Source organism: Pomacea canaliculata, linkage group LG1 (genome assembly GCF_003073045.1).
Source record: "Pomacea canaliculata isolate SZHN2017 linkage group LG1, ASM307304v1, whole genome shotgun sequence".
Classification (NCBI taxonomy): domain Eukaryota; kingdom Metazoa; phylum Mollusca; class Gastropoda; order Architaenioglossa; family Ampullariidae; genus Pomacea; species Pomacea canaliculata.
Genome location: NC_037590.1, coordinates 9341243 through 9353986, shown reverse-complemented (window position 1 = coordinate 9353986; position 12744 = coordinate 9341243). Strand labels below are relative to the sequence as shown.

Sequence of the window (12744 nt, the reverse complement as noted above, 5' to 3'; positions counted from 1 at the left end):
CATTTGTGTGAAGTATTTGTGTAAAGATACAAAAAAAGCTAAATTTACAGAATGTCTTACAAAAAGACTTTGATGGAGTTTTCTTGTCAAAATTCCACAGTGTGACACAGCAGACCGAGCACTGTAGTATACTACACATACAACACAACTTTCACTGTTTTAATCGCTTTGCGGAAGTATTTAGTGTAATCATAAAGAGATTCATACATCAGAACAAAAACAAGTACTGGCTTCCCCAAGTCTTTATGGGCATCACACACACACAATCATCATCATCATCATCATCATCATCATCATCATCAATCATCATCATCATCATCATGATCATCATATTCATCATTATTATCATGATCATGCGCACCATTCATTCATCATCATCATCATCATCATGTCATCAGTATCATGATCATGCGCACCATCATCATCATCATCATCATCATCATCATCATTATTATTATTATCATCATCATCATCATCATCATTATTATCATCATCATCAATAGCTAGAAGTGAGACTGTTTGTCTGCTAGCTCCATCAATACCTAACAACAGCCGCCAGACTTCGTGGAATAAAATTTTACTTCCTCGTAGATGTTCCCTCTATAGAACTACATAAGCTCGTGATCAGAGTTTACTTACTCATTCCAGCGACCTTCAGTGAGATCCTTTGTTTCTAAATGAAACTTATGTAGAGCGTGACGAACCGTCACCAGAGTGGACTTAGCGGATTTCTCAAAACAAACTCAGAATGAAATGAGACACCACAAGTGTTAGTAAATAGACAAAGCAGGATTGGGAGAGCGAAAAAAGATTTCAGGAAGAAAGTCGGAGAGCAAAGGGACAAAAGAAAGGAAGATGACAGAAGTTGTCGATACTGACGACATCCTCAATGGTAACGTAAGCACGAGTAGATGCAATGAAACAACAACGACGACAGCGACGGTAATACCGACACAAACTACAATGAACAATGTACTCAACACTAGTAAACAAACATCGACTTCAGGTAAGTGAGTCATTCATTCATCTCTCTCTCACTCACGCACGCATACACATACACACATACTCTCCTTCACTCATACAAACACACACATACACATATAAGCTAATGTATTCAGTAATGTGACACACATAAGTACCAACCTCGAGTAGAAACGAATGTTGAATTAAAAATACCGATGATTTCCTCAGATGCCGACTGTTTCTGTTTTGCAGGTAAAACAACCAGGAGAAACATGAACAAGCCCAAAGGGACAACTAAGAATTTAGTGACTACGACTACTGCAACTACAAGTGAAACTTGTGCCAAGACCTTAGGTTGGTCTCTGTCTCTGTCTGTCTGTCTCTCTCTGTCTCACAATACTTTCAGACTAAACTACTTATCAGTTATACCTATAACCAAGTACAAAGATGTTTTCAGAAAAATTTGTGCGTGTGTAAATTATTGAAATGTCAATAAGAATCATAAGAAGTTTCCGGACCTTGTTCAGTCAAAGAAATGATTTCTTACTTCACTTAAATTTTCTAGTCGATCTCTTTGCCACCATTACTTCTATATTTAAAAAATGACAATATTGTTATTACAGCAGAAGTAGTGTTTTTGTCCTTTTACACCGAGATATACAGAGTTTGCCGATGCTGATGTATTGTAAGGTGTGTCTGTACATTTTCCACACTTGATTCTTCTGTTTCACTTGGTAAGCGTGTGAATAATAAATATTCAGTTCAGTTCAATTATCTGTCTCACCATCCATGTGCACGGAACAATGGCCGGATGACGCATTGTTACAAGAGATGGAAATGTATCAAGGATGACAATTGTCTGTCAAGTGTGACATGACAGTCTGGGTTCAAACGGTCTGGTGTGACAACAGCTTCGTGTCCTTCCATCAAATGTTTTAAATCCTTTTCCTCAATATTTTCAAACTAAACGGTCCAGCCGAGATTCTTGAAAAGATTTTGTTTTGACAGGAAAACACAACTTTTATCTAAAGGACAACCTCGACATCGTGCGACAGAAGTGCAGCGAGTTTCACGCCTGTACCGTGGAGCTGTATAAGTCTGAGAACCTTCACCGCATCCTGGCCGGCGACAACATTCAGCTCCGTAACATCTGTGGGTAGGTTGGTCCCCCTCCTCTCTCTCTTACACACACACACACTTTCCCTCGCTTCTTGTACATACACACAGACGCACACACGATAGACAGGAACAATAGAACCTTTTTTCACATACACACATTTCTGGTTTCTTCATGCCTTCATTCTTCTAGCGTTTGTATCATCCATCTGGTCCACCAGCCCGCCATTGTTTCCTGTATACCGGCTTAGGGAAGGCGCGATACTTGAAGCGAGCTCAGTCGTTTCCTTCCTGTTTCTAGTCTGTTGTATCAAAGCACCAACGGCGGCTACAGGGTTCTGGACAACCAGTGTTCAGCTCAGGAGAGAGAATCCATCAAGGAATTACTGGGTGATGAGGAGTTATCATCCTTTCTAGAAGGAAGCAGCCCAGGAGAGGGCAGCTGGGGGAAACTCAAAACCTGTTTAGACAACACCCAAGGCGACAACACATACCTAGATAAACTGTGCAGGTCAGTCTCTGATTTGAAACCTAACTAAAGAAAAATATAGAAAGAAATAGTCACTATTATAATCAAAAACAGTCTAACTACCCAACATGCTGATGCCTGCCTCCACATCAGGACAAATTTTAATTAGCATGAGAAGTTCTGGAACTAGCCCGGTCTTGCCGGAATAATATTCCCGTTTGTAGATGTGCATGACAGACAATGTAGCCGAGCTGCAAGTAAACAACAAATAACTAGCATGCCATCGTCCAACAGGTTAAAGGGCAACTCCACACTTCCGCTATGCAACGCAACTGAAGTACAGTCGGAGACAGAGAATTTCTTCAACACCAAGCTGAGACACCATCACTGTGTCTGTGACACTGTTACTGATTTGTCTGGTAAGTAACGAGCCTCGTATTGACAATGTAATGTTAACTGTAATGATTTCAAACAATGATGTCTCATTTGTAATACTATACCCCTATTATTAGTTGAGATATGTCATCCATTAAGCTCGTGTATGTTTTGTTTCTGGTTTTTTTTTTTCTCAGCCCCGCCTCTGGCTCTGATTGGCGGGCTCTGTGGCGGAGCACTGGCGTTCCTGCTCGTCGTCATCATCATCGTCCTCTGTGTACGACAACGAAAACTCAAGCGTCGTCTGTATGTACTGCCGAGTGTTTATTATTTATTATGCCTCGTTTGTGGAGGCGTGAGTGAACCTCCTCCAGTTTTTCTTTATTGTTTTCAAGTAAGCCAATCATCTTACACGAGGGCCGACCATATGAACAGTGGACAGGTGGGAAGGAGGTCCAGGTGTTCACCCACCCTGTCCCATTCTTGTCTTCACAATGGGCTTTAATTCTCAAAGCATGTTATCTTGACATTGATGTTACTATCTTGATGCACGCGAGATTCGCTCAAAACACTGAAAAACATTAAATTAAACTGATTGTAGATCTTTAAACCACTAACGAGATGTTGACATAATGACGGTCAAAAACAATATATTTTTACTGCGACTATCAGATCATTTCAGGTGTTTTAAAGCTGAACAAAATAAAAAAATCACCTCAACATGCATATTTTTCATATTAATAAAAATATCCTGAGTTTCTTTGAGTACAAAATCACAAACGGATGCAATTGATGCATCTCCTGTACCTGTACTGTCTCAGCAGGTCCAGTATTTCTGTAATATGTCCAAAGACTATAAGACATCGTCTTTTGTAAGTCAAGTACAGGAAGATCATAGACCTGCAGCTGCATGAGGCATTTACTATGCATTATATATATAGTATGTACTGCACGTTTACATCAAGTATTTCTACTCTGTACCTTTGTTGTCAGGTCCACCGTGTCCAAGTGCTCCGACAACAAGATGTCACCGACCGACGAGACTTCTTTTGTCGACCAGGGTATCCGCGATCACTCTAAGACATGCAACTTAACATGTCAAGTCTGTTTGCTTGTTTGTTAAATAGCATTGAATATTAAACGTGTTTGATATTTTATATATTATATTTATTTCTTCAATTCAGACTTTTGCTGATGTCCTCAATCTCTTCCGAAATTAACCATGCACGTGAGATGTTTTAAGGGAAAGTGGTAAATCAGCAACTTCCTCCTAAGATTATTTTCATCTTTTCTGAATTTTTTTTTTTTGTTTTTTTTTTTTGTAATGTATTATTTTGGAACATAAACGTTCACATTATTAATTACAAGATATCGCCTTCTAAATGAGTAAATAAATGAATAGCCCTCTAAGGTCAGTTTTCAAGATAATTCTTTAAGAGGATATGATATACTTATTTGTTAGTTGGGGCGGTGTGAAATAACATACATACAAAAAATAAGTGGTGTAAGTAATTAGTTAATATTGAGGGTTATTTAGGTCCCTGTTCCTAGCAATGTTTCACGCCTGTGCAGTATTTGCATAATAGTTGAATGTAAAGGTGGAACTGGTGGTTGCCTAGGTACCCGATACCAGGCGGAATCCACCTGCTAACCAGCCGCCGCGGTTGCCCGAGCGTTACGTCCCTTATCAACTCCCGGAGACCACCAGCCACAGCGACTACGACGTCCTGCCAGACGTCGCCTGTGTGTTGCCTGAAGACCGCGGCTCTGGGACGTTCGGCGACCAACGTTCTCCACAGGATAATCCTGAGCGTGTGGCGCCCTCTAGCGACAGGAAGACGAGACTGTCAGTGAGGCACGAGGGGCCGGCAGGGATGGAGATGAAATCAGATGGCGGCTACACCCCGCTGGGGCTCACTCCCACTTTGATGGTCAGACGTCCGTCTGCTGATTCGGAAGAAGGTGGAAGTCACAACAGTTCTCGCAACCCTTCATATTTTGAACTGGAACTTTCTTAACACCATTAATGCGAAGTTTTCCATTTTTCTTTTCGGTATCTTAACCTCGACTCGACAGTCCCCTAAAGCTCTAGACTGATATTATTATATTTATTTATTCAGTTGGTTCGTCTGCTAATGCCACCTACCATCAGCCTAAAAGAAGGCTAGCAATGAGCTCCTGGATTCATTTCCATATAGAGTCGCAGTATTTTCTAAAGTTAATAAGTCCGACTGGTAACTGAATAAGGTTGTGGAAGGTGGAGGTGAAAGAAAGAAGATGGACACCACCCTCACAATAAAATGACCACGAGAGATATGGCTTAACCTTTGTGATCAGCAAATTTTCAAAAAAGACTCCTGCATTTTGTCCATACGAAAACATGTACTAGCGGGATAATTTGTTATGTTAAGCTCAGGTAAGTGGTATCTGTATCCAGAATCATTTGAAATCATTTGTGTCCTCTTCAGTCCAGCTGCTCAGCTAGAGATGAACTTTGTGTGTTCATAGATGTGTGATGTTGTAGTTGTTTCTTAATAATGGTTTAGATATCAGATTGCATAAGTTTTCTCTGATGCACAACCTTATCCTTATCTTGTCCTCATCTTTATTTTGTAACTACCACTTGTTTTGTTTATTTTACTTATCTTTGTATCTGATCACACTTCCCGAGTATAACTTCCCAGTGGGATTAATAAAGATGATCATTGTCAAAACTAACACGACTAGCTTTACCTTTCATTGAACAATATAACAATTTATAATACAAAACACTTATGCAGAGATTTCTTGAAAATGTTTATACACTGTTTCCGTCAACTATGTTGGTCAATATAACAGGCTTTGATAATAAGTACAAAATAATAAAATATTATCAGCTAATGCAGTCACCTACGTCGACTACATGCAATCATTGTTACTTACTAATAATATAGTGTGTTGATTTGTTGAAGTCGATGAAAATATTCATTTATCTTTTTTAAATTCAAAAAAGGACAGAAAAATAAGTTCTGAGAAAACCTAACCGGCGTTTTGACTCACTCGACCTTCTTGAAGAATGCATAGACAAGTTCTTCTATTCAATGTTTCCTCAATATTTCCCCAATGGTGGGCCTGACAATGTAACAGAGATCACGTGACCTCAAAATAAAAACATAAAATTAATTACTCATCGTTTCCGTCGCTGTAATAACCTGACCTTCAAGAGATCACTCTTGATATTTTTTTCTACAGTAATTTAAAAACCAGATTTACTACTCAGTCTAACCATCTGTTGTTGTTTGTTGCTGAACACAGGAGGACAGCCAGGTCCTGAGTGATGGCTGACTGCTGATTGTCAGATCTCTGTGGGGAACTGTTTCTATATTGTTTTGTATTTTTATTTGGGTTTTTAATATTATATTTATCTGAATTTTTTCTGATGTAGATTTCTACAGCAGTTTAATATAACCCATCTAACAATTATTTTAGAGCATGGTCAGTATAGCCATCTATGTTGCTCAGTAACCTCCCCTACCAGAGTCTGAACAATAGTAATTCAAAATTAATCTTCAATTAATCCTAGGTTGTCTATATTTTCAAAAACTGTTGCTGATACAGACACTGTCTCTGTCTCACACACCATCGACGATAGAGAAGAGTCAGACAGTTAGCTTATCCTCCCCAGCTCACTTCCCTGATGATCTCATGTGAAAGTGAGAAAAGACCTGGAAGTGTTCACGGCAGACATCTTTTACTTCCTCCTAATTTGACAATTTTGAGTTTCTGTAAAATAATCTCTAGACTAACTGCTCAGGACACGACCGAGAGACCTTTTCAGTGTCTGATTTAATGGGACGCGGGTGTCAAGCCGGGTATGTAGGGTGAAGAGTTGTCACCGGTGTATTCACGAGGTACTCGTGGAAACTTCTGTCAAAGTTTTGTTATTACAAATGACATCCAGTTGATTGTCGTGAGGCAAATAAGCTTCTCTGGAAGAAAAACTCAAAGCCTCCCAAGCAGTAAGGGACTGGGCAAGACCGCCATTCTGACTTGGACAGAAAGTAGACAAAGATGAGTACATCAGTCACAAACACAGGCGGTCGGACTACGATGACAACAGGCAAGAAAAAATCATCCTCTATCAGTGCACTGGAAAGTTTTGAACAAATATCGACTCCATGGAAAGAGACTTCAGGTGAGTGTTTCTCTCATTCCATGTCCCTCTCACTCTCTCACTCATGACCCATTCAATCTGTCACTTTCCCTCTTTCTCATTCTCTCTCACAGTCTTTCTGGCACACTAACTTCTCTCACTTTCTCTCTTATTCTCTCCCTCTCTCTGTCTCTCCTCTTACTCTATCTTAATTACACGCATGCTAATTGTATTCACCTACAACACTCGGTGGTGTAAGACATCACACATGCCTTGGCGAAAACAATACAAAAGGTTGCTACAGGGTCATGTCAATTCACTTTCAGACAAACCAACTGCCAACGACAGAACATCTACAAAGAATTTGACTACCACACGTAAAGCTGTCAGTACTTCTAGGAAAACTACAAAGACGACAACAATAACAACTACAGGTGATCCTTGTGGTGTCACCTTAGGTAAGTGAGGCTCTCTCTTTCTCGCACGAACGCGCGCGCGTACACACACTCACAGACACACTTGCACGTAATGATATTGTCATGTGGTCTGACAGGGACCACACAACTCTTATTTACAAGACAACCTCGACATCGTGCGACAGAAGTGCAGGGAGTTTCATGCCTGTACCGTGGAGCTGTATAAGTCTGAGAACCTTCACCGCATCCTGGCCGGCGACAACATTCAGCTCCGTAACATCTGTGGGTAGGTTCGTCCCCCTTACTCTCTTCCTCTATCAGACGCATCCACGCTCACATATACACAGTCACCCCATCTCTCTCACTCTCACACACATCCTCTCTCATGCACATACACACACACCCTCTTTCTCACCAACACACACACAGACATGCATACGTTGCTCATACATACATTGCCCTACGGATGTACACGCATGAATCTTTCTCACTTTCACATCTTCCATGCTCACCTTGCCATCCATTACTCCATTCATCCATGTAGAGACTGTGCTATCATCTGATATAATACATAACGGATTCACTATCTAACCCACCATGAGAGAAATGTCCGCTTGTATTTTGTTGTCAGGCATTTTCAAAAAGAAATCTGGATATATAGAACAGCAAACTGGAGTATTTACACATCCTTCACTGTGAAATATTTAACATTAAAGTCTCACAGTTTAAGATCAGTGTAAATCATTGCCTTACTGGCCTAAGTCACAGGTACCCTAAATAGATGACCATGATGATGACATGAGTAAATCCGCGATGTACATACCTTGGTCTTAGAGAAGCCAACAGCATTTCAAGGGGGTGTACACCTTGTCTCCCATTTGTTACTTGATGCATGGTCGGCAAGAATTTTTCAGGCATAATTTAACGGTTAGGACTCCGGAGATCAGCAGCCAGTAGCAAGAGTACCGTAGGGTGTTGCCATGGTGACAGAAGCCGGTGCCGCAGGACTATTGCTCGCCATGTTGCCCTGTGATGGATGTCTTCCCTCTGAACTTAGAAACACAAGGCACAGTTGTTTCCCCAACACCACAAGGTGCATCTCCGAGATGCTAAACACCAATCACCACAAGACAATCTTTATTTTCACACAAAACACAGAAATGAAAGGTATGACAGCAGAGACACCTGGTGTCGCCTCGTGAAAAAGGCCACAAAACTGTCATTTGTCTCCTGTTGCAGTCTGTTGTACCAAAATGTCAGCGGCGACAGCATTTCGAACAACCAATGCTCCTCTCGAGAAAAAGACTCCATCAAGGAATTATTGAGTGAAGAGTTATCATCCCATCTAAAAGAAAAAGTTACAAAAAAGAGAATCTGGGAAAAATTCAGAACCTGCTTCGACAAGACCCCAGACGAAAATACATACCTCGACAAACTGTGCAGGTGAGTGTTTTAAATGACATCTGATTACGAAAAATAAAGAAAACAGACAATGACAACACTTTTATACCGTCCAGGTCATGTGATCACAGATGTTCATGTTAAAAAAGTGAGCAAGGAAAATTTCTAACGAAACCTTCTGCAAAAAGAAACATCAGCACTGAGAAATAAAGTTTACTGGCACTGTAATTGTTTGGGGCAGCCATGAAGATTTTGATGTAATTTTGTTCTGGGTCAGCGAGGGAAATGTTTTGGTCCTGGGAATGTGGACCTGACTCACTCCTTTCAGATGTGTCTGCGCTTAAAGAAACTAAATTCACCAAAAAAGGAAAAAGGAAAACAACAACAGAGCAATCAAGAATATTTATTTAAGAATGAAAGAAGAGGAAATGAAATGATAATTTTCTTTAGAGACAATGATTAATAAAATGCAGTTTAGAAGGTAACGAATCATTCTAGCTTTTTAAGTTCGCACATCTGTTCGTCCTTTATGGATGAAGTTTTCTGGAACTGGTCATTCTCTGTAATAATAATTTCCCACTCACACATGTGCACAGCATGCAATGTCGCAGAATTCAGTAAGACACGTGGATTTTAAAGTGCGAACATGGAAATGACTAGCATGACATCATCAAACAGGTCAAAGGTAAACTCCACACTTCCGCTGTGCAACGACACTGATGTACAGACGACAACAGAGACTTTTCTCAACGACAAGTTCAGAGAATATAACTATCGCTGTAACTGCAAGACTGACAACAATTTGACAGGTAAATAATAAACATTATACCAGTATCGTTTTATAACGGTGTTGTTATTGTTGTTGCTGATGGTTCACAGAAAAATAATTTCAATATTTAAAATAATAATGACCTAAACCTATGAATGATTTAGTGATAAGTATTATATTTGACATGTTCTTAACAATAACGAATGCTTCTGATAGTTATGATGCATTACAATAGAATGTAACAATAACATTGACGATGTCTTACTTGTGCAAATGAACTTTCCATGTCTCCTCCGTTTCCTCAGCCTCGTCCTTACCTTCGAGGGCGCTGATTGGCGGGGTTTGTGGCGGGGTGATGATATTGCTGCTTATCGTCATCATCATCGTCCTCTGCGTGCGACAACGGAAGCTCAAACATCGTCTGTACGTACTGCCGTGCGACTGTACATGTAGATACAAGTAAATACAAGTAAATACAAAACCATGCTATATGAATGAGAAAGGAAAGCGTAGCAGTGATGCTATTAATGGCTAAAATATTAATGTTTGTACCGCATTGCCATGCCTTAACTAGTGGTATTATTTATCAGTTAGTGTAGACATTATTTATCCTACTTGTTTGTTTGTTCTTGTGACTATGAGCAGGACGAAGCGAACTGGAAACACGACGGCACCCAATCAACAATTTTTGTCTTTTCCAGCAGGTGATCAGACTTCTCTCAGTGGTAAATAAGTTTGTTTGCTTTTGTTATTGTTTTGTTTTTTGTTTTTTGTTTTATTTTGCTATTGTTGTTGTTTTTGTTGTCTTTTGTCTTTCGAATGTGTTATTTGCACCCATCTTGGCTTGTCGTCGATAAGGATCATCTGAGATCAACTTTCCTCCCACAAGCGCGAGTCCCGAAGGCAAAGAAGTTCCTACTTGTATGCCACCAGAAAGCAGAAAATAAGTAGAGAAGACCAGAATTGCTGCTAACAAAAATATTAACAGAAAGGTGCATCATGAATCAGCTCACAGACACACGATGGAGCTTGGTACTTCTGGTGAGGGTGTTGGGATGACCACCTGATGTTTGCATGTTTATGTTCTGTCTTGTACCGAACTGTGATAAGCGCCTTGGGTCGACTTCCGTACACTTGCTGACAAAGTGTTTCCACGTCTTGCAAGGTTTTGTTTTTAAAGATTCTGCTGGTCGTTTACCCGAGACTCGGCGGAACAATCCAAGACACCGACCTGCCGGACCTCCCCCGCGGGTGCCCGAGCGTTACGTCCCTTACCAACTTCCGGCGACCACCAGCCCCAACGACCAAGAGCACCTGGAGCAGCTGCCGGTTGTGTACTCGTGCCAGGAGCTGCCTGAAGGCCGTGGTTCTGGAAGGTTTAGTGACCAACATTCTTTGCAGGACAATCCGTACTCCCTTGCCAAGCACGTGACTCTCTCTCCTCTCAGCGAGAGAAAGACGAGGGCGGCATTTACCTGGGGAAGCCCTGACTTTCACAAGGTGGCCACGAAATCCGTAATGGGAAACAAACAAGATGGCGGCTACAACTGTCTTGTCAGGGGCTCACAAGACATCGGCGTAGAGCTACGTCCTTCTAAACAATCAGTTCAGTCGACAGGAAACGGCGGAGGCAACAGTTGCGATAATTCTGAATATTTTGAGCTCGAACCTATAGCTGGCGTGAGTTAAAATTTTCACCCAGAAATAACGGTTATTTATTTGTCTATTATGGGGTTTCTTAAGCAACAATTGTTGATGGCAAGCAATGTCCTTTAAATAACTGTAGTTTTGATAGCTCTACGCCTTTTTATTCTAGTGAACCAGCGTTTGACTGATTCTCGAACGAACATTTTAGTAATAATTTGCAATAAAATTGCACCCACACACTTTATGTGTACCTGCCACCCTAAGGCTGATGGAGTTTTAGGTTTTCCCCCCAAAAAAGTGAGACTGCACCTACAAAGCAAGATTAAGCGTAACAACTATCGTGTCGTTATTTGTGTTTTTGTTTTTTTTTTCACTCATTGAATGTTAGCTGGTCAGAGATTTTGACAACCTGACAAGGTTTGCACTTCCTTTAAAATCACGAAACCACACAATGGAGTGCGATTATGAGGAAGTCAAAACTACACCTTTCAGAACAGTGTGGTGAATAAAACATTTTTTTCTTGTTTCAATCTTTGTTTGTCTGCTGAGAACAACATATCCTTGTAAATAAATTTTTGATAATGTGATTTACCTCTCTTGAACAGATGTTTTTTCTAGAATAGATTGATTAATCATAAGGAAATGTCTAATTTTCTAGAACCTTGTTATATAGGAACATTTGAGTTTGTGTTTATTATTATTATTATTATTATTATTATCATCATCATCATCATCATCATCATCATCATCATCATCATCATCATCAGAACCACTAGAGTACACAAACCTCTTTCCCCCATACAATCACAAATGAGACCCGAATATGATTACAATTCATTCACACAACAGCGTTTAGAATTCAAACGGCCGACACAACACAGGACAACCTCAGTCTGTTAGTCTTACAAGTAAGCACACACAATGGAGGTCACACAATATAAGGTCACACAATATAAGTCTGGGAGGTGACCAAGTCAATATGTTTATCATCGCAAACATTGCAGACAAACTGTCTGCCTGTGTACACGTGCGCGTGCGAGAGAAAGTTCAGGACTTACACATCAACATCCGGAAATAAGTCGTCAGAAGGACTGGGAGAAGGGAAAACAAAGAGTTTATTGTTACTTTCTTATGAACATCCTCGTCGACACAGACGAACATGCACAGATACCGAGTAGAAGTAATAAGAATTTCTGTCACTCTCAACTTTCATTAAATCATAGACACCCGAATATTTCCCAACGGCCGATGTTAGCCACGTGGCCAAGCCTCATCCCTCCCGAAGCGGCCTGAAGTCCCGCAGTTCCAATCACACTCTGGCCAATGTATTACAAGCGGGTTTGGAGAATATCTGTGATGTTTGAAGTGTACATAATGCTCACCACCAAAGCTATTTATTTCCAGTAACCTTCCAGCACAACTTTCCCACAATTTATCCATTTCAGGGTTTTTTGTT

The 12744-nt window shown here is 40.5% G+C and overlaps 2 protein-coding genes across 3 annotated transcripts; both read left to right on the top strand.

Annotated features, from left to right (window-relative positions):
* The first annotated feature begins 620 nt into the window (after positions 1-620).
* Positions 621-4963, top strand: LOC112574827. Its single transcript, XM_025256148.1, has 8 exons — positions 621-1006; positions 1216-1317; positions 1972-2119; positions 2381-2590; positions 2843-2967; positions 3121-3229; positions 3917-4025; positions 4543-4963. Exons 1-8 carry the CDS (start codon positions 856-858, stop codon positions 4939-4941), a joined length of 1353 nt encoding a protein of 450 aa, XP_025111933.1. The 5' UTR covers positions 621-855; the 3' UTR covers positions 4942-4963.
* A 1717-nt stretch (positions 4964-6680) lies between these two features.
* Positions 6681-11869, top strand: LOC112575579. 2 transcript variants are annotated; one of them, XM_025257541.1, is made up of 8 exons: positions 6681-7097; positions 7382-7513; positions 7610-7757; positions 8711-8914; positions 9551-9681; positions 9947-10064; positions 10287-10366; positions 10822-11869. In XM_025257541.1, the coding sequence occupies exons 1-8, from the start codon at positions 6974-6976 to the stop codon at positions 11328-11330; spliced, it is 1446 nt and encodes a 481-aa protein (XP_025113326.1). In that variant the 5' UTR covers positions 6681-6973; the 3' UTR covers positions 11331-11869. The 2 variants fall into 2 exon arrangements, with proteins under 2 accessions (XP_025113326.1, XP_025113318.1); XM_025257533.1 differs by having other exon boundaries at positions 10807-11869.
* Positions 11870-12744: the final 875 nt, after the last annotated feature.